This window comes from Curcuma longa, unplaced genomic scaffold, assembly GCF_044706935.1.
Source record: "Curcuma longa cultivar G26 ecotype Majalengka, Jawa Barat unplaced genomic scaffold, ITB_CL_G26_1.1 utg2646_np1212_2152390_RagTag, whole genome shotgun sequence".
Lineage (NCBI taxonomy): Eukaryota > Viridiplantae > Streptophyta > Magnoliopsida > Zingiberales > Zingiberaceae > Curcuma > Curcuma longa.
Genome location: NW_027435599.1, coordinates 63,110 through 84,360, shown reverse-complemented (window position 1 = coordinate 84,360; position 21,251 = coordinate 63,110). Strand labels below are relative to the sequence as shown.

Below are 21,251 nucleotides of genomic sequence, written 5' to 3'. Positions count from 1 at the left end.
AGTGCTCTGTTTCGTTCGGAGAGGGTTTCTTCGAGGCTTTTCGTGGTGCTGGCAGCGAGCAAACCACACCGGAGACCGCTTCAAGCTTCCAAGGGGATCAGTGAAAGCCACATTGTGGATTTACCAACTTGATTGACACCGAGTTGAGGAGAACAACGGAAAAGGGAAGGAGTGGATGCAGTTTCTGTTTCTGTTTTTTGTTCACATTGTTGCCGTATTTAGTTTTATTTGTTGTTGAATCCTGTTGTTTCATTTGAATGCGTAAACTAGTGTTTGTTTATGTTATTGTTTGATTCGGAGATGATTGGAAGTTTCCTTTCAATTTTGATTACAGCTTCTTAGCATTTTTATCTGATAAGTCCTGATTTCAGAAGTTACTGTTCCGTATCAGAAACTTAGTATCAGTTTTGTGTTTGATAGGTTTAAATTGGGTTTTAGTTGTTTCTTAAGTGAATTTGGATAGATTTAGCAAGTTAGGCTTTTATTTGAACATCAATTTTCTCACTAGTGTAGTTAGGTTTCTTTCCTTAGTCCTTATAGTTACATTTCATGTTTCATGCTGTTTCAAGTTTTGCATTAGGGTTTTAAAGTCATTTACTGATTTGATTTCATATTTCATTTGAAAAACACCAAAACCCCCATTTTATATAGAAAACCCCAAAAACACGACACAAAAGCTTGAATTAAACAATTGTCTACTAGTCCTTGGAAAAATACGACTCGAGGCCCCTATACTTGCTTGCTTATATTGTATTCGTGGGTTTTCGATAAATTTATAAATTCTAATTTGCAATCCTACTCGTGACACATTGCAAATCTAGGGCTCTGTCTCCGCCTCGTTCGAGGAAGCTCAACTAGGGTTTCTGGCCGCACCAACTTCGCACGATCTCTGCTCTCGTCTCCTTCTTCGAATGTGGTCGGCTTCCCTTTCTCCGCACGCGATCGGCGAAATCGGGCAGAGCAAGGCACACGACCAGGGAGGAAGCCAGCTATCTAAAATCGCGATCTCCCTTCTTCCCTTAGGGTTTCGACTCCATCCTCCTCGTCGCCGCGGCCCACCGTCAACCACCACCTCTCAATCGCGTTTATGTGATTACATGGCCGACGGAGTCGGGGTTTCTCATGAGCACATGGCGGCTAGGGTGAAGCTGAACTAGGGAGCAATGAAAGAGAACCGGAGAGAACCAATTTTTTCTGCATCGGGTCTAAACCTAAGGTTTATTATAGTAATCAAACAGGTTACTGCGGTCAACCAGATTTATTTTGGTTCAAAACTAACTTGTTTGGTTTAATAACCAAATGACCTTCGATTTGATCTCAAATTAGTTTTGTTTGTTTCATCTTCACAAGACAAAGCTCCTCATTTCTTCCATTTTTCAAAAACATCTTCCATCATTTTAGCAAAAAGGTGGAATCTGCTACCCCAGCGGCCCCACACGGTCGGTCTCACGACCATCTATGAGGAGATAAATTGAGAATCTATAGTTGACCACAACGACCATCATGAACCAAACCAAGTTGGTTCAAAACTAAATCATTTGGTTCAATAAATAAACCACCTCCGATTTGAACGAAATCAGTTTCGTTCATTTTGTCTTCATAAGATGAAATCCATCATTTTATCCTTTGTCTGGTCCAATCAGATTTTATTTCTCTCATTCTGAGAATCCAATTCTCAAACTCGTTTTAAGTCCTTTGAAGAACTTGTAGTGTGTGTGACCCAATAGGTTCCCAGTTATGTTGGTCATCCGTAATTAACCATTAATTACGGAAAGATCATGAGTGACACCTAATAGTACATTATGATCCTCAATTGATCAAAAAATCAACGATTGATTCCAGAACCTTTCTAAACCCTTCTACAACTCTAATGAAACGTGCCTCATTCCTTTCACCATCTTATACCCACTTAGTTTACGATATGGTCTATGTGTGTCAGCCTCCACTAGGCTGACTATGTCACACCTAGCCCAAGCTAGCTTTCTTGTCCTGTGGATTCAAGTTACTTGTACATGTGTCCAAGATTGTTGTACTCTTGACATGTAATGCTTTGGCCAAAAACTTTTAGTAACAATCCTGACAAGTGGTCGTAGGGTATACGTCTCCTTTTCAAAGAGCGGTGAATCCTCTGTGGGCTATTCAAACACTTTCAGATACTTTGATTTATACCCAATCATTCCGGGTCCACACCTCCTTAGAGATGTTTGCTTAAAATATCAAAGTATAAGCCTCCACGATCAAGGTGACTTGAATACCACTAGAGCTGTCAAACAGACCAACCTAAGGCGGTGCCGACCAACCCACTAGAAACCTGTCATATGGCAGGGTGGGGTGGGCCGGCCCACCAACTTGGCGGGTTGGAAAATTTCCAACCCAACCCAACTTAAGGCGGGTTGCGAGTTAGGCAAGCCAACCCACGGGCCTATCAAAAAATAAAAAAATATAGAAAATATTAAAATTTTTAAGTTTGGATTGTAGTTTAAACGGGTAAAGTTAAAAATTTTAAATTTGTATTGTGGTTTAAACGAATCAACCCACTAATTCATTGAATTTTCTCCTTTAATTTTAAATTTTAAAGAAAAAAAGTAAATTTTCTCAACCCACGGGCCAACCCACACGGGTCACGACCCACCTAAATCCCTCTTAAAATGGATTGATAAAATTTCAACCCAGTCCATTTAAATTGTTCGGTGGGGCGGGCCAACCCGACAGGCCTAATCCAAATTGACAACTCTAAATACCACAAGTCAAAGGAAACTCACACTTAAGCTGCACTAAGATCTTCATTGACATATGTATAGAACCATATGAAGTTTCAAGGCAAGTCACTCCAATGAACTAGTTACCTTCAATTAGCATCCACATTTAACTCTCAATATCCAATGTCTCTAGTAGTGAGATCGACTGCTTGGCTAGCCAAGGAGTTTAAACGTGCTAGTCTCAACATAATCAATAACGTCCGTGCTCATCAATTCCTCGACTAGGGATAATTTCAATACATTCATAATTGCACATGTAGAGATGCTCACTAGTTGTGATCCAATCACAAATTCTCTCATGCTATGAATCATATTGTAGACATTCAGTAATTAAGTTTAAGATCCAATCAAACATATAAAAAATGTGACCTCAAATAGTGAATTGCTATTTATCCAATAAATAGTATAACCGTAAGACGATTGTCTTAGGACACCTCTCAAATATAACAATGAGATGCAATAAATATATGTTAAATAAGATCCAAAATTTATGCATGAATCACACATATCAGACTACCTAATATATTAGCTATGAAGCCTTTGACTAGAGAACTAATTATTCCAACTAGTAGTTTACTAACTAGCTCATCCTAGACCTTCATGTGGGCTTATGGTGGTTGTAAGCCAAGATGTTTAGCATGATTCAATTGAATGCAAGTATTGGGTGAACAAAATAGTTATGTTCAAATAATAATTAACTAGATGTGAATCCAATTGACTAGAGGTTAAATCTAGTCAATTTGTGACATAGTTGTTGGCTTCCAACAGTTAAATTTGACTGTCCAATCGACTAGAGGACCTTTCCCATTCAATTGGAGGTCGCCATAATAAAATAATTAGAGTGCTTATTGTGTAAACTCTTTGAAATCTATAGGCAAAAAAGGTTGCAAAAAAAAATTTCTCTATAAACTTTTATGATAAAATGCTCAAAGTGCTAAAAGTCCTCCAATTGCTTGAATCAAAGTTGAAGGCTTCAACATAAGCTATTGGTAATCTTCTTTTCACATAGCTTAACATTTTATTATCTTTGAGAGAGGAGAGCTTATTGTAAACAACCATTGGTTGGAATGAATAGAGACTTGCCCCATGTCTCTTATTGATGAGTGGTATATTAATGGTTTTGTAGAGGTGTCACATCGAATATATCATAAGTCGTGAAGTAGAAGCAAAATGTCCGAGCCAAATCACATAATTGTGTTAGGATTATCTTATTTTTATACTATTTATTTTCATTGTGATGTAATTGATACAATCAACCTAATGCATAAACACAACATACTAACTTTTGAATTGTTATGGGTGTTATAGCCCCCCCATCTAGGATTAGGCCCACTCGGCCCATTCGGTGTTCAGCCCACTCGGTAGCCCAGAACCTCCCCCTTCAGTTCGGCTCGGCAGTCATCACTGCCCTTCAGTTCGGCTCGGCAGTCCAGTTCGGCTCGGCAGTCCTCACTGCCATTCGGCTCGGCAGCCAGTTCCTCGGCAGCCCACTTCAGCCAGTTCGGCTTGGCAGCCTCACTGCCATTCGGCTCGGCAGTCCTCACTGCCCTTCAGTTCGGCTCGGCAGTCCTTCAGTACTGCCCTGCCCTTCAGTTCGGCTCGGCAGTCCTCACTGCCCAGTTCGGCTCGGCAGCCTCACTGCCCTTCAGTTCGGCCCACTCGGCTCGGCAGCCTCACTGCCCACAGTCGGCTCGGCAGCCCTGCCCTTCAGTCGGCTCGGCAGCTCAGCACTGCCATTCGGCTCGGCAGCAGGCTCAGCCTCCATTCGGCTCGGCAGGCCAGCCTCCCTTCGGTTCGGCAGCTCAGCTCTGCCAGTTTCAGTAAGCCCACTCGGCACTCAGGCTAGCTCCCACTCAGCCTACTCAGCCCATGTGACATCAGAAATGGTCTTCCCAAGACCATGTCTTATCATAAAAGCTCTCATGACAACTTGGATTTGACCCGTCATAATTGCTCTCTCTCTCTCTCTAATAGCCAACTTTGGCAAGCATTAATGGTGGATATGACTTGTCAACAAAGGTCTCCTCAAGGACCATGCCTTGTCAGCAAATGGTCTTATCAAGACCATGCCTTGTCAATATCTTCTTAAGGACCATGCTTTGTCAGCAAACGTCCTATCAAGAGGAGAACTCTTCTCCGATCATGAAAAAGAGGAGCTCCTGAGGTATAAAAAAAGGGAGGAAGAAGGTAAACTAAAGGAGGGGGGTTGGGGCTCTGGTCTCTCTCTCTCTCTCTCACTCTCATTATCTGTTTTGGGCTGAGCATTTCATTACAGTATTTCTATTTTACTGTACTTCTTCTTCCTCCTGACTGGGCTGACTTGAGCGTCGGAGTGGCCGTCCGGGGGCTCCCCGGCGCCAGGATGACCTCTTTCTCCGGTGATGTTTCAGGGCCTCCAGGTAGCTGGTCTTCTCTCCTTCCTCGGTGTGGTGGCCCTCTCCGGCGGTTGCAACCCCCTCTCTTCCCCTGCATGCTGACTGGTCCGGCGGCGCGTCCGGAAGCCGATCTCAACAGGAACATATTTTGGCGCCGTCTGTGGGAACACAAACTGCCCTGCCTTGAGACGTGCTGGGAGACAACCTCGTCGGACCTGCTCACACATCACTTTAACCCAAGAGGGATATCACCGCCTCATGGCTGCCGCTGTCGCAGCCTCGCAAAACCAGCCCTTCGCTCCAGCCCGGCCCTTCACAAAATCCGCCCCGTCTGAGCTCCTCAGCGTTTCAGCGGCCCTCCTTGCTATGTCGCTGAGCCTCTACAGCTTGCGCCGCCTCTTCTCAGCGCAACAGCTTCGTCTATGTGTCAAAAGGAGCAATCCTGGTACACATGACTACATCGTATTCTGATCCTGACGCATATGCTTTTTACAGGGCATCTCTCTACCGCAATCTCAACCTCCCCCGCGCTCCTGCAGCCGGGGTCGAGCTAAACTCTGGTGGTCTCGGACCACTAGCTCCATCGAAACAATACAGGGCTCCCTCCCCCGCGCTCCTGGCCGGGGTCGGACTCTGGTGGTCTCGGACCACTAGCCCAAAATGGGGCTTCCCCCGCGCTCCTGCAGCCGGGGTCGAGCTAAACTCTGGTGGTCTCGGACCACTAGCTCCATCGGCAAATGTACTCCTCTCCCCCGCGCTCGGCTTGGACATAGCCAAGGTCGAGCTCAATTCTGGTGGTCTCGGACCACTAGCTCCATCGGCAAACGTCCTACTATACAGGGCTCAACCTCCCCCGCGCTCCTACAGCCGGGGTCGAGCTAAACTCTGGTGGTCTCGGACCACTAGCTCCATCAGCAAATGTCCTTTTCAGGGCTCAACCTCCCCTCCTGCAGCCAGGGTCGAGCTTACTCCCGGTGGTCACGGACCACTAGCGCCCGCCACAGCAAAGTCTGGTAAATCTCGAAACACTCGCTATCTTTCCATGCTTAACTCCCCCGCGCTTCGCACAGCCGAGGTCGAGCTGAATCGCGGAATCGGACCCGCTACCGCGTCCGTCACCGCCATCTCCTACAATTTTCAATCTCAAACTCCCCCGCGCTCCTGCAGCCGGGGTCGAGCTCGCCTCGGCAACCGAGCCTTACTACAGGTATGGAGTCAACTCCCTTCTCTAGCTATTGCCCTTTACAGGGTTCCACCTCCCCCGCGCTCCTGCAGCCGGGGTCGAGCTCGCCTCGGCAACCGAGCCTTACTACAGGTATGGAGTCAACTCAGTTCTTTTCTGAGCAGTTTTCATCAGGGTTCTCTTCTCCCCCTTCGTCCTCAACGGCTCAGCTCGCCTCTGAGCATTCAGCACTCATCCAACTCAGTCAGCTCAACAGAACTCTCACTGGCTCTATCTGACCCGTTCAGCTCAACCAGCAGAACCCTCACTGACTCCCTCGGCTCAGACAGCTTAGTCAGAACTCTCACTGGCTCCCTATGACGCGTTCAGCTCAGTCAGCTCTCTCTCTGACTCGTTCAGCTCAGCCAGTAGAATTCTCACCGACTCCCTCTGCTCAGTCAACACTCTCTGACTCAGTCAGCTCAGTCAGCATTCTCACTGACTCCCTCACTCGCCAGCACCAACTCACTGCGTTTCCTCTTGATTTCAACGCCAAAAGCTCCCCTGACTCACTCGAGTGCTCCGCTATAGCGCCAAGTCGTAAGTGCTGACTCCCCTTACTACTGCCGAATTCTCGAGCCGATGCCGGCTCCCTTGAGTACGACACGTCGGCTTCCCGAGTCTGCCACGCGATGTGCGTGCACTGCTCTTATCGCTACCTACCGCTAGGCTCGACCACGAATTGCTCTCTCATGACTTATGCAACTTCCCGCGACATTCGTGCCTAAATCCTTCACTGGCCACTTCTTCATATGGCTTGCTCGTGCCTTTTCGGACGCACGTCCATCGATGATGTCCCAGCCTCACCATTGATGGTGACGCTGCCCTGCCGTTTTCCGGTCTTTTCTTTATTCATCGTCCTCGTTTCCCTTTCAATCTCCTTTTTTATCTTGGATAACTGAATCAGTAATAATGAAGGAGCTCGCACAAAAGCTCAAATCCTTCCTCCATAAAAACGATTGATGCCAAAGCTTTTGTAAAAATCCTTCCTCGATTAGAGAAATGGACACAAAAGCTCAAAATCTTTCCTCGGTTGATGCAAAAGCTGATGCAAAAGCTCAACACGTGTCCTCGATTAAAGGGATGGGTGCCACTTGGAAGCCGTTCAACGCCCTCCCCGACTCCTTGCGCAAAACCCGACGCTCCCCATCTTCCTCCCGAAACCTCCCACACGGCCTACTGCCCCTTCTCCTTCAGCCGCCATACGCGGAAGCTGGGTAGCCTTCGCACACATCAAATTGAGAAGCGCGAACAGTTCGGAAAGATTTTCCCATTTGCAATCATACAAAATTAGCCGGCCTCCGAGAGATCAACATCCGGAACATGGATCATCAGGAGAATATACAATCAAATTTAAACAAAATAAAGAATTCTATAAACTAGGAGATCGATTTGGAAAATCGAAGTAGGAGACACTCACAGTTTCTACAGTTTCATGTAGAAACTAACGTGCACCATCATAAAAGAGTGAGACATGCATGTGCGTGGGGCCCACTGCCCCCTTTTTCTTTGCCTTGGCAGACAGTCAGACTGGATACTTCGGCGCGGTTTCTTTCCATGCGGGACACGCCGAAAGGCTGCAGCCTGCCTCTGACCAATCTGACGCGCGCCGAAAGTGTGCGCTGACCAGCATACACCGGAGACGGCGTTGACTGCAACACACCGTCCAATGCACTGCACAAGCCAATCCTTACCATCTCCTACATCATCCGCCCTTTCTCCCAGAGTGCCGGTCCTCCTCCGTCTACCGCCAACTCCGCCTTGGAACACTCGTACTCGAACTTCGCATCCAGAAAGATCGCCGGGTCCTCGACCACGTCCCCTTAGTCTCCTACCCCATCGACCACGTCCTCGATGACGTCAAGCGACTCCTCGCTGAAACAAAGCACGAGCTCGTCGTCCTCGAGCTCCAAACGGAGTTCGGCCACAAGGACCCCCTAACTTCGACAAGTTCCTCGTCGAGCATCTTGGCGACTTCCTCATCCCCCACGACGAGGCTGTCCTCGCTAAAACCGTCGTCGAGGTGCTTCCGCGGCACGTAGTGTGCGTATGGAAGCCGCGGAAGGCGCCGCCGCCGCCGGCCAGAGGCCTTCAGTGGGGAAGCTTCACCAGACCTTGAAGCTTCGTCGTGGACCATAAACGCCCGCAACTGCAACCTATTATTTCCGCTGTTTTCCCAAGCCGAGTCGTGACGGCGAGCCGCCGCTGCCTACACGGGCCGGAGCCGGCCATCTCGCCCTTCGCGGTAAGTCTGCCATCTCGCCCTTCGTGGCAAACGGAGTCCGCCATCTCGCCCTTCGCGACAAGCCCGCAACCTCGCCCTTCGCGCCCTCCTTCGCCTTTCGGCGCCCGCCTCCTTCGACGCGGTCCTCGCTTACCGCTTTCGCGTCGCCGGCAAAACTTCGTCTCCCTCGCGGTCTGGCGTCCACACAGCCTCTCGGCTCCCGAGTCCTCGCTCGCTTCCCATGCCGAAGTCCGAACCCTCGCGCCCTTCTTCGCCGGCGTCTCGAAATTTCATCTCCGCGCCCCTGACCTTGAAGCCTCGCCCTAGAAGCTTTGTCGTGGCCGGAATCAACTGCAACAGCCAGCTTTCTTCTCTCCGCCGACTGTGACGAGCTTAGGAAAATAAGATACGGTCTGTCGCTACTGTTTGGTCTAGTCAGTCGACTTCACGCTCCTTCGACTAGACTAGCGGGGAGGCTTGTGTTATGGGTGTTATAGCCCCCCATCTAGGATTAGGCCCACTCGGCTCCATTCGGCTCGGCAACCCAAATCTGCCACTCCTCCACGTCACTTTTAGCCACTCAATCAGTCCAATCCCCTCATCTCGAGATATATCTGTACCTTCCCTGTACAAAAAGGACAATCAGGCTTTGACACGACTTGTCAGCCTCCCCATACCATCCCTTGTCATGTTAGCATGACATGCAAAAGGGACAATCTAGCCTTGATATGACTTGTCAGAAAAAGTTTCCCAAGGTCATCTCTTGTCATACTAGCATTAATTGGGATGAGACCTATTAGAGGTGGTCTTCTCGAGGCAATATCCTGTCCATCCCTTCCCACAAAGAACACGTTAACCCAATGGTGCCATAACGGAGCCGACTCCTTAGGCCGAATCCGAATCCTCAGCCGCCTCCTCATGCTGAATCCTCGATCGTCGCCCCGCCTTACTATCTCACCAAGAAAATAAGATACGGTCTGTCGTTACTACTTGGTCTAGTCAGTCGACCTTCCGCTCCTTCGACTAGACTAGCGGGGAGGCTTGTGTTATGGGTGTTATAGCCCCCCATCTAGGATTAGGCCCACTCGGCAGCCCACTGCAGCTCAGTTCGGCTCGGCAGCCCACTTTAGCTTAGTTTGGCTCGGCAGTCAGTTCGGCTCGGCAGCCCACTTCAGCCTCCATTCGGCTCGGCACAGCTCACTCTTCGGCTCGGCTTGGCAGCCCTCCACTCAGCCCATTCGGCACTCAGCTCAGTTCTGCCAGGACCACTAAGCCTACTCAGCATTCATTTTACTCAGCCCATGTGACTTGTCATAAGGGTATGCTCCCGGTCATATCATGTTAAGAAAGGTCTTATCAAGATCTTCTCAAGGACCATGCCTTGTCAGAAGGATGTGACTCGTTAGAAATGATCTTTTCTCTCTATTAAACTTGGTCAAGCATTAAATGAAGATGTGATGTATCATCTTCCCAAGGTCATACTTTATGAGAAAGGGTCATACTTTCAAAGGAACGTGATTAGTGGTGACTATCATTAATGAAGGTGGTCTTCTCGAGGCAGGGTCAATCCTTCAATAAAAAGGACTCTTCTTCGATCATGACAAAGGGGAAGCTCTTGAGGTATAAAAAGGGAGGAAGGAGGTAAACTAAAGGGAGGGAGGGGGGGGCTCCGGGCTCGCTCTTCTCTCTCTCTTTCGGGATCTGGCTCACTCTTCTTATCTTTTTTTTGGGTTGAGCATTTCATTACAGTATTTTTTACTGTACTTCTTCTTCCTCCTGACTGGGGCTGACTTGAGCGTCGGAGTGGCCGTCCGAGACTCCCCGGTGCCAGGATGACCTCTGTTCTCCTGTGATGTTTCAGGGCCTTCCGGTGGTTGATCCTCTCTCCTCCCTTGGTGTGGAGGCCCTCTCCGGCGGTGGCACCCTCCTCTCTTCCCCAGCATGCTGACTGGTCCGGCGACGCGTCCGGAAGCCGATCTCAACAGGAACAACCACGTAAATTTTATCCCTTCTGAAACTCTATATAGAACTAACTATATCACTTCAATTCAATATGCTCGTATAAATCTAATAGAGCTAAAGCTAAGAGTCTCACTTTGATTCAAGGATTTCAGTCCTAGACAACACGAGATTTAAATCTATGATCGAAGCTACACTTAACTGCTATATCTCAATACCCTTTCCAAGGCTAATTTTCTAATGAGAACAAACATCAATAGGATTGAGCATTCGATTAAAATCAAATCAAATCAAATTGAATTTTTTTAACTAATGATCAATTTTTTAAATAAAAATCAAACAAATTGAACTGAAATAATTAAATTTTTTAAAATTTACAAGAGATTTATCAATTAAATAGGGATTTATAAATTGATTTACTTAGAAATTTATTAATTTTTTTATTTTGATTAATTTGATTTATTCGATTTAACTAAATAAAAAATTTTAAATTGAAACTAAACCGAATTAATTAATTTTTTTAAAATGAAATTTTAAAATAATCAAATTAACTTTTTAAATTATGTCGGTTCAATCGATTTATTCGATTTAATCGAAGCTTTGCTTACCCTTAAACATCGGTCATGTCATCGACATCAGCACCAAAATCCATCACATTGTAAGTTCCACCCATGCTCACCGCTGCAATTCCATGGCACTCAAAGATATCAAGCTTTTACGAGCATGAGAGTTAGGGCTCCCTTATTATGCAATCATCAAATTGAACAAGACAAATAGTTTTTACAAGCATGAGAGTTAGTTCTTCATCCGCATCATTTGCATGGATTGTGATCAGAGCTATCAAACGGGATGACCTGCAGAGCTAAAATCCTACAAAAAATCATCATTTGGCGAATTGGGGGTGGGTTGGCCTGTCAGCCTGACTGAATTAGGAAATTTCCAATCAATCAAACTTAAGGTGAATTGTGCAACGGGTCAGCCCACGATCATATTAAAAAATAATATAAAAAGGTTGAATTTTAAATTTTGATTACAGATTAGGCGGACTAGCCCATAAGCTCATTGAGTTTTCGTTTTAATTTTAAGTTTTAATTTTTTCTTCTTCTCAATCTGCGGGGTCAATCTGTGCATGTCATGAGGCCGACCCGCTTGAATCCACAATTTGCACAGATTTAATCTGTTTATACCCGTCAAATAACGAATTAATAAAATTTCAACTTAATCCATTTAAATTACTTGACGGAATTTAACGAGCGCAATCTAAATTGACGACTCTAATTGTGATTGATTTTCTGAAAACACTTCTCTAGGATTAAGACAAATAGATATATGATCTATGCATCGCTATGCTTGCTGTGGATGTAATTGAAATTAAGCCTTCGGTAATGGTAGCTCTTTGTTGCATTTGACTCATTTGAGTGTCATTGCCTCATCATTGTTGTTGTATTTGAATGTCGTTAAACTTGATTTATAAACACATACACAAAGAAAGTCTCAAATGATTTACATTCACGCAAACAAAGTAAATTTTACACACATTATTTTCTGCAAAGCAAACAAACTTTAACAAAAGAATATGTTATAGAAGAGCCTGGTGCCACATGATAGGCCCAGGATTCAAATCAGGACTCGCTCGGTCAATGCAAACCCCATTCAGCCCAATTCATAATAGCGCTCAAGTCAAGTTAGCAAGATGCACCTATATGACTCCACCCTGAGATGCCGAGTTAGCCAAGTACATCCAAGCTAATCCAAGATTTGACTTGTTGAGCTGTCGAGTCGATAGAATCGAGCCCCCTAATCTAGTTAAGTTCTATTAATTGGGTTCAATCAGACACAAGCAGACTCTAGCTAGGTTAAGTGGTCTCTCTCTCTATTTTTTTCTCTATTCGTTCTACTAAGAGACACCATGATAATTTTACTATGGAAACATTATGATAACTTAGGCATCCAATGGATCTCACCGGGATAACTCTTAATGAGCCCTTTAAGGTGTGTTATTCCTCACAGAGTCGACCACAATATATTGAAAAAAGTAAACCTCTTCAACAATCTTAAAATCTTCGTCAATGATCTCGAATGAAGTGGTAGATCTTTGCCGCATCACAACAACAACAACATTACTAGTCGAATACATTAACAAAAAATTGAAAAAAAATTCAACGAGCGATGACCACAATGAGCAAACACACAATGATCACAAAGATTTTATTTAGAACGAAAGCACTTTTTTTCAATTGAATAAAAATCAAATAACATAGTAAGGGCGACTAAGTGAAATTAAGCCACCACTTCACTATGATGAAACTTCAATCCTTTGCCAGAACCTTATTATTTGTCGGGCAAAGATTGGCTGCAACTAAAAATGCACCTAAGCCACCACTTCACTACGATGAAACTTCATACATCAACTCTTTAACTTCAGAAATCCTTTGCCAGAACCTTATTATTTGTCAGGCAAAGATTGGCTGCAACTTAAAATGCACCTAAGCCACCACTTCGCTATGATGAAACTTCATACTACTCTTTAACTTTAGAAATCCTTTGCCAGAACCTTATTATTTGTCAGGCAAAGCTTGGCTGCAACTAAAAAATGCAGCTAACCATTCAAACTATATGAGCTTCTTCTTCGTCGTCGCCATCAATTGCACCGAGCAGGATTGATTTGGCCAGAATAGATTACATGAGCATTAACACAAACAGTCACTATAGTGTGTGTGTCAGAACTTTGGAGGTTAACATTATCAAGTTTAACCACTTGGCACGGTAACCCTTTGCTGCATTTTAGTGTTATTGCCTCCCTATATTGTACTGTTCCCCGAATGTCCTTGAACGTGACGTCTCTAAGTTGCACACGAGAAGGGACCTGCTGAAATGTTCATAGAGAAAGTATCTTAGTGATTTAATGAAGCTAGCTACAATGGTCTATGTATAGATCTTTACACGAACCGAGTATTCGCAATTTGGATAGGGGCAATAAGTTTGGTCGATGAGGATGGGATATCCAACATTCTTCATGATGAGATTGTCAAAGGTAATGTTTTGAGCTGTAGTTTGAATAGGAGAGTTAGCCCAAGTCTTGATACGCGCTCCAGTTACTGTGCCAATGAAGGTGCTATCTCTCACAATAAGGTGCTTGACATCCTTTTCGTAAGTATACCTTCCTAAGCTCCCAACACTATTGCAAAGAGGAATCAATATAACAATCAAACACATATGCCAACATCTAAAGATCCATCATATAATTTGTATGTAGAAGCTAACCTGATTCCATGGCCAGGACCACAGGTAATCTCGCTAATTGTGACAAAAGAGTTGCCTTGTCCAATGGAGACACAGTCATCGCCCGTGCCAATATTTGAGTTGGAAATGGTCACCCCAGAACTGCTCTCAAGGTGTATACCATCTGTGTTAGGGCTATTCCAAGGAGCCTTGATGGTGATCCAACTGCCTTGAAAATTATTGCAACCAATCAAAACTACATGGAAGAACTTGCTATTGATCGATGTTATATCCTTGACAATAGTGTTGTTTGTGTACGAAAAGCTGAGTGACTGCGAGCATGCATAAAGAATTAACACTCGTGAAACAGAAAAATTTAGGCAATATACTAAAACAATTAGATGATAACAATGAGATGAATACCGATGGCAGCGGAGTGCAATCCTTTTGTTTAGGGCACTCGGCGGATGGCCAAGATACTTCTCCTTGGCCATTGAAGGTCCCTCCGCCAGTCAAGGTCAAGTGGTCCACCAATACAAAGGCCACCCAACCACGGGTCTGTTTGAATTTGTCCAAGTCGGTAGACGCCTTCACCGTTCCCTGCATTATTCATAAACCGAGCAGTGATGAACAAAGATTGCACTTGTCATGCTCAACATAGAGCTTCAAAAGGTGATGTGAGCTTGCCTGAAAATGGAATATCAAATTCTGGACATCTGGGCAAGGGCCAGAGAATTCAACCGGGTTCAGGAAGTATGTCCCGACAGGTACCCAGACCTTGGTCTGTCCAGAGGAGCTGCAAGCTCTCTTCCATGCAGCCAGAAATGCCTGCATCAACCATGACACTACTGTTAGAATCATGAGCCAGGCAAAACCTCAATAGATAATGAACAAAGATTCCGAACCTGACTATCATCAGTCACGCCGTTGGCCTTGGCACCAAAATCCATCACATTGTAAGTTCCGCTCGCGCTCGCCAATGCAACGCCATGGCACACCAAGCAGAAGAAGATGATCAGCTTCATCTTTACCCTCTCCAATAATATCGATTTTTTTAAAATATTTTTTTTTTTTGCGTAAAATCTCTACTATTTTTTTTTTGAGAGTTGATGTTGCGAACGATGAATAAATAAAGAGAGATTTTTATACCTCTGTGATCTCTAAAAATAGCGTGGTTGCAACTTGATCATCGCCGACTCTGCCATGGCCATAATGCCACGGTGACCACTGACCCGCTCTCCCTTGAAAATGTATTCGTTTTGTATTTTGGATATATAAAGAATGGAAACAGTAAATATAAAAGTTAGGAACAAGTTTTATAGTTAATTTAAAACTTGAATGTGTCCTAGTAAATAAGGGAGTAAAAATTTAATTAAATGGATATCGAATTTAAAATTTTAATTTAATTATTTTAAAAATTTAATTAATTTTTTAAATTTGATTAATTCGATTCAGTTTAGATTTTAAAATTTCTTATTTGATTAAATAGAATAAATTGAATTAATCAAAATAAAAAAATTAATTTATAAATATATAAGTAAGTAATTAATTAGTAAAATTTTTATAATATTTAAAAATTTTAGTTATTTTGGTTAAGTCGGTCAAAAATTAAATTAATCGATATTTTATCAGTTTGATTTATTTTGATTTTTATTTGAAAATTTAGTCAGTTGATTAGTTAAAAAAAAATTAATTCAATTTGATTTTAATTAAGTCGGTTCAGTTTAATTCGATTTTAATTGAATATTCAATCCTATTATTAAATTACTTAATATTAATATATTGTTAACAGAATAAACTTTATAATGGATGACTCTGAAGTATTCTGGAGAATGGGCTTGCGGTAAGAGGAGAGTTGAAATTATAACATCTTTTTTTCCTTCTTTTCTTCCCATACTACGATTGTCGTCTCCTGCTGATGACTCTCCGCTGTGTTTGCAGAAACTCCGTTTAAGGATAAGTAAGAAACAATGGTGTTGGCAATGGATTCAAGTCACCCCTTTCAGTTGCCCTTGTTTCGGTTTCAATTGCATAGATGATAATTATATCATGTGGTACATCATTTGGTTTTGTTTTGTTGTATCGTAGAGCTTTCAATCATGATTAAGAAGATGTGTATAGTAGTTTTGATATAATCAACTCTATTCAAAATTTGTAAACCTTATTGTGTGGAGGAGGGGTTTGTCAGTGCTATCGCAAGGAAATTGTTTTCCTATCGACAAGGTGGAGTTTATCAGTGCTATCACAAGGCAATTGATTTCCTATAGATAGTGTTGAGGAGGGGTTTATCAGGGTCATCACGAGGAAAGTGATTTCTTAACAAACCAAAGCTGATAAAACTTGATCGTCGTCGTCATTTATATCAAATTTGGATCGGCCACGTAAATTTTATCCCTTCTGAAACTCTATATAGAACTAACTATATCACTTCAATTCAATATGCTCCTATAAATCTAATAGAGCTAAAGCTAAGAGTCTCACTTTGATTCAAGGATTTCAGTCCTAGACAACACGAAATTTAAATCTATGATACTGCTATATCCCAATACCCTTTCCAAGGCTAATTTTCTAATGAGAACAAACATCAATAGGATTGAGTATTCGATTAAAATCAAATCAAATCGAATTGAATCAAATCTATTTTTTTTTGAACTAATTGAATCGATCAATTTTTTAAATAAAAATCGAACAAATTAAACCGAAATAATCAAAATTTTTTAAATATTATAAGAGATTTATCAATTAAATAGGAATTTATAAATTGATTTACTTAGAAATTTATTAATTTTTTATTTTGATTAATTTGATTTATTCGATTTAACTAAATAAAAAATTTAAAAATGAAACTAAACCGAATTACTTAATTTTTTTAAAAAATAAAATTTTAAAATAATCAAATTAACTTTTTAAATTATGTCGGTTCAATCGATTTATTTGATTTAATCGAAGCTTTGCTTACTCTTAAACATCAGTCATGTCATCGACATATCAGCATCAAAATCCATCACATTGTAAGTTCCATCCATGCTCACCGCTGCAATTCCATGGCACTCAAAGATATCAAGCTTTTACGAGCATGAGAGTTAGGGCTCCCTTGTTATGCAATCACCAAATTGAACTAAGACAAATAGTTTTTACAAGCATGAGAGTTAGTTCTTCATCCGCGTCATTTGCATGGATTGTGATCAGAGCTATCAAACGGGATGACCGGTAAAAAAATCATCATCTGGCGAGTTGGGGGTGGGTTGGCATGTCAGCCTGACTGAATTAGGAAATTTCCAATCAATCAAACTTAAGGTGAATTGTGCAACGGGTCAATCCACGATCCTATTAAAAATAATATAAAAATATAAAAAAGGTTGAATTTTAAATTTTGATTACAGATTAGGCGGACTAGCTCATAAACTCATTGAGTTTTCATTTTAATTTTAAGTTTTAATTTTTTCTTCTTCTCAATCTGCGGGTCAATCCGAGCATGTCATGGGGCCGACCTGCTTGAATCCACAACTTGCACAGATTAATCTGTTTAGGCCCATCAAATAACGAATTAATAAAATTTCTATGCATCGCTATGCTTGCTGTGGATGTAATTGAAATTAAGCCTTCGGTAATGGTAGCTCTTTGCCTCTTTGTTGCATTTGACTCATTTGAGTGTCATTGCCTCATCATTGTTGTTGTATTTGAATGTCGTTAAACTTGATATCTCTCGACTGCACGTGAGAAGCCCCTTACAAACACATACACAAAGAAAGTGTCAAATGATTTACATTCACGCAAACAAAGTAAATTTTACACACATTATTTTCTGCAAAGCAAACAAACTTTAACAAAAAAATATGTTATAGAAGAGCCTGGTGCCACATGATAGGCCCAGGATTCAAATCAGGACTCGGTCAATGCAAACCCCATTCAGCCCAATTCATAATAGCGCTCAAGTCAAGTTAGCAAGATGCACCTATATATGACTCCACCCTGAGTTGCCGAGGTAGTCAAGTTCATCCAAGCTAATTTTTGACTTGTTGAGCTGTCGAGTCGATAGAATCGAGTCCCCTAATATAGTCAAGTTCTATTAATTGGGTTCAATCAGACACAAGCAGACTCTAGGTAAAGTGGTCTCTCTCTCTACTTTTTTCTCTATTCGTTCTACTACAGAGACACCATGATAATTTTACTATGGAAACATTATGATAACTTAGGCATCCAATGGATCTCACCGGGATAACTCTTAATGAGCCCTTTAAGGTGTGTTATTCCTCACAGAGTCAACCACAATATATTGAAAAAAGTAAACCTCTTCAATAATCTTAAAACCTTCGTCAATGATCTCGAATGAAGTGGTAGATCTTTGCCGCATCACAACGACAACAACATTACTAGTCGAATACATTAACAAAAAATTGAAAAAAATTCAACGAGCGATGACCACAATGAGCAAACACACAATGATCACAAAGATTTTATTTAGAACGAAAGCACTTTTTTTCAATTGAATAAAAATCAAATAACATAGTAAGGGCGACTAAGTGAAATTAAGCCACCACTTCACTATGATGAAACTTCAATCCTTTGCCAGAACCTTATTATTTGTCGGGCAAAGATTGGCTGCAACTAAAAATGCACCTAAGCCACCACTTCACTACGATGAAACTTCATACATCAACTCTTTAACTTCAGAAATCCTTTGCCAGAACCTTATTATTTGTCGGGCAAAGATTGGCTGCAACTTAAAATGCACCTAAGCCACCACTTCGCTATGATGAAACTTCATACTACTCTTTAACTTTAGAAATCCTTTGCCAGAACCTTATTATTTGTCGGGCAAAGCTAATTGGCTGCAACTAAAAATGCAGCTAACCATTCAAACTATATGAGCTTCTTCTTCTTCGTCGCCATCAATTGCACCGAGCAGGATTGATTTGGCCAGAATAGATTACATGAGCATTATCACAAACAGTCACTATAGTGTGTGTGTCAGAACTTTGGAGGTTAACATTATCAAGTTTAACCACTTGGCACGGTAACCCTTTGCTGCATTTTAGTGTTATTGCCTCCCTATATTGTGTTGTTCCCCGAATGTCCTTGAACGTGACGTCTGTAAGTTGCACACGAGAAGGCACCTGCCGAAATGTTCATAAAGAAAAGTATCTTAGTGATTTAATGAAGCTAGCTACAATGGTTTATGTATAGACCTTTACACGAACCGATGATTCGCAATTTGGATAGGGGCAATAAGTTTGGTCGATGAGGATGGGATATCCAACATTCTTCATGATGAGATTGTCAAAGGTAATGTTTTGAGCTGTAGTTTGAATAGGAGAGTTAGCCCAAGTCTTGATACGCGCTCCAGTTACTGTGCCAATGAAAGTGCTATTTTTCACAATAAGGTGTTTGACATCCTTCTCGTAATCATACCTTCCTAAGCTCCCAACACTATTGCAAAGAGGAATCAATATAACAATCAAACACATGTGCCAACATCTAAAGATCCATCATATAGTTTGTATCTAACCTGATTCCATGGCCAGGACCACAGTTGATCTCGTTAACTGTGACATCAGAGTTACCTTGTCCAATGGAGATACAGTCATCACCCGTGCCAATATTTGAACTGGAAATGGTCACACCAGAACTGCTCTCAAGGTGTATACCATCCGTGTTAGGGCTATCCTCAGGAGCCTTGATGGTGATCCCACTGCCTTGAAATTTATTGCAACCGATCAAAACTACATGGAAGAACTTGCTATTGATTGATGTTATATCCTTGACAATAGTGTTGTTTGTGTACATAAAGCTGAGTGACTGCGAGCATAAAAGAATTAACACTCGTGAAACAGAAAAATTTAGGCAATATAAGTAATTCTAAAACAATTAGATGATAATAATGAGATGAATACCGATGGCAGCGGAGTGCAATCCTTTTGTTTAGGGCACTCGGCGGATGGCCAAGATACTTCTCCTTGGCCATGGAAGGTCCCTCCGCCAGTCAAGGTCAAGTGGTCCACCAATACAAAGGCCACCCAACCACGGGTCTGTTTGAATTTGTCCAAGTCGGTAGACGCCTTCACCGTTCCCTGCATTATTCATAAACCGAGCAGTGATGAACAAAGATTGCACTTGTCATGCTCAACATAGAGCTTCAAAAGGTGATGTGAGCTTGCCTGAAAATGGAATATCAAATTCTGGACATCTGGGCAAGGGCCAAAGAATTCAACCGGGTTGAGGAAGTATGTCCCGACAGGTACCCAGACCTTGGTCTGTCCAGACGAGCTGCAAGCTCTCTTCCATGCAGCCAGAAATGCCTGCATCAACCATTACACTGTTAGAATCATGAGCCAGGCAAAACCTCAAACAGACAATGAACAAAGATCCAGATAATGAACAAAGATCCCGAACCTGGCTATCATCAGTCACGCCGTCGGCCTTGGCACCAAAATCCATCACATTGTAAGTTCCGCTCGCGCTTACCAATGCAACGCCATGACACACTAAGCAGAGGAAGATGATCAACTTCATCTTCATTACCCTCTCCAATAATTTCGATTTTTTAAAAATATTTTTTTACGTAAAATCTCTATTATTTTTTTTGAGAGTTGATGATGTGATCGATGAATAAACAAAGAAGGATTTTTATACCTTCTGTGATCTCTAAAAATAGCGTGGAAGCAACTTGATCATCGCCCATGGCCATAATGCCACGGTGACCACTGACCCGTTCTCCCTTGAAAATGTCTTCATCGTTTAAAGAATTTTGAACATATAAAGAATGGAAACAATAATTTAAAAAGTTAGGAACAAGTTTTATGGTTAATTTAAAACTTGACTGTATCATGGTAAATTGCTTAATATTTCAATTTGAACCAATTTAATTAAAATATTTATAAAGCAATACAATTTTATTATTATAATGTTACGCTAGTTAATTTTAAATAATGTTAAATTATTTTTAAAAGTATATAACAATTTTTTATTATTATATTTAATTTTATATTGCATATTCTCTCATGATAATCAAAAGGAGTAAGCTTAATTAATTATTTTGAAAATAAAAACAATTTAATTTTTTTTTTGAATTAGCGGAGGGTAGACCGCGATGCGGTGACTCGCTGTCGGCGTTGCTCTCTCGATTGACGGTCGGTCACGGCCCTAATTAATAGGCCACGTCGATGCGGTAAGTACACCTCGACGGTATCTGTATGCCTAAGCCGGGCTCTCGGCCAATTCAAGTTTCGCGTCAGTCTCCGTTCCCTTGCCATTCCCTTCCATCTCGATGACTAGGGGTTTGGAGCGAATCGAAGCACTTCGTCGCCATTGGAGTTCCCCGGAAGCTTCTATGGCTCGCGGACGCACGTATCTCTAAATATCGCTTCCGCCGTGTGGGAGAATCGGCCGTGAGGTGTGCGCGTCTCACGCCGGGCGTCTCCGTGCTATCCTGTTCTTCCGTCTCGCTTCATCCAGGTAACGCGCAGTCTAAGATTTAATTTTATAAAGAA

The 21,251-nt window shown here is 42.4% G+C and overlaps 2 protein-coding genes across 2 annotated transcripts; both read right to left on the bottom strand.

Moving 5' to 3' along the window:
• Window positions 1-13,180: 13,180 nt before the first annotated feature.
• Window positions 13,181-18,115, bottom strand: LOC141820081 (exopolygalacturonase-like). The gene is made up of 7 exons (XM_074707364.1): window positions 18,053-18,115; window positions 14,667-14,846; window positions 14,449-14,589; window positions 14,185-14,361; window positions 13,804-14,093; window positions 13,489-13,717; window positions 13,181-13,405 (listed from the first exon to the last, which is right to left on the bottom strand). The coding sequence occupies exons 1-7, from the start codon at window positions 18,113-18,115 to the stop codon at window positions 13,181-13,183; spliced, it is 1,305 nt and encodes a 434-aa protein (XP_074563465.1).
• A 538-nt stretch (window positions 18,116-18,653) lies between these two features.
• Window positions 18,654-20,274, bottom strand: LOC141820079 (exopolygalacturonase-like). The gene is made up of 6 exons (XM_074707363.1): window positions 20,155-20,274; window positions 19,920-20,060; window positions 19,656-19,832; window positions 19,271-19,560; window positions 18,963-19,191; window positions 18,654-18,878 (listed from the first exon to the last, which is right to left on the bottom strand). Exons 1-6 carry the CDS (start codon window positions 20,272-20,274, stop codon window positions 18,654-18,656), a joined length of 1,182 nt encoding a protein of 393 aa, XP_074563464.1.
• Window positions 20,275-21,251: the final 977 nt, after the last annotated feature.

What these genes read in the sequence shown, in the direction of transcription:
- LOC141820081 (XM_074707364.1), bottom strand. Translation starts at nt 18,115, where the DNA reads ATGCGGCAAAGATCTACCACTTCATTCGAGATCATTGACGAAGGTTTT. An exon ending in GCGTGACTGATGATAGTCAG is followed by an intron (nt 14,590 to 14,666) that starts GTTCGGAATCTT and finishes TGGTTGATGCAG; the next exon opens with GCATTTCTGGCTGCATGGAA. An exon ending in ATTTGATATTCCATTTTCAG is followed by an intron (nt 14,362 to 14,448) that starts GCAAGCTCACAT and finishes TGAATAATGCAG; the next exon opens with GGAACGGTGAAGGCGTCTAC.
- LOC141820079 (XM_074707363.1), bottom strand. Translation starts at nt 20,274, where the DNA reads ATGAAGTTGATCATCTTCCTCTGCTTAGTGTGTCATGGCGTTGCATTG. An exon ending in ATTGCACTCCGCTGCCATCG is followed by an intron (nt 19,561 to 19,655) that starts GTATTCATCTCA and finishes TTATGCTCGCAG; the next exon opens with TCACTCAGCTTTATGTACAC. An exon ending in GGTCCTGGCCATGGAATCAG is followed by an intron (nt 19,192 to 19,270) that starts GTTAGATACAAA and finishes TCTTTGCAATAG; the next exon opens with TGTTGGGAGCTTAGGAAGGT.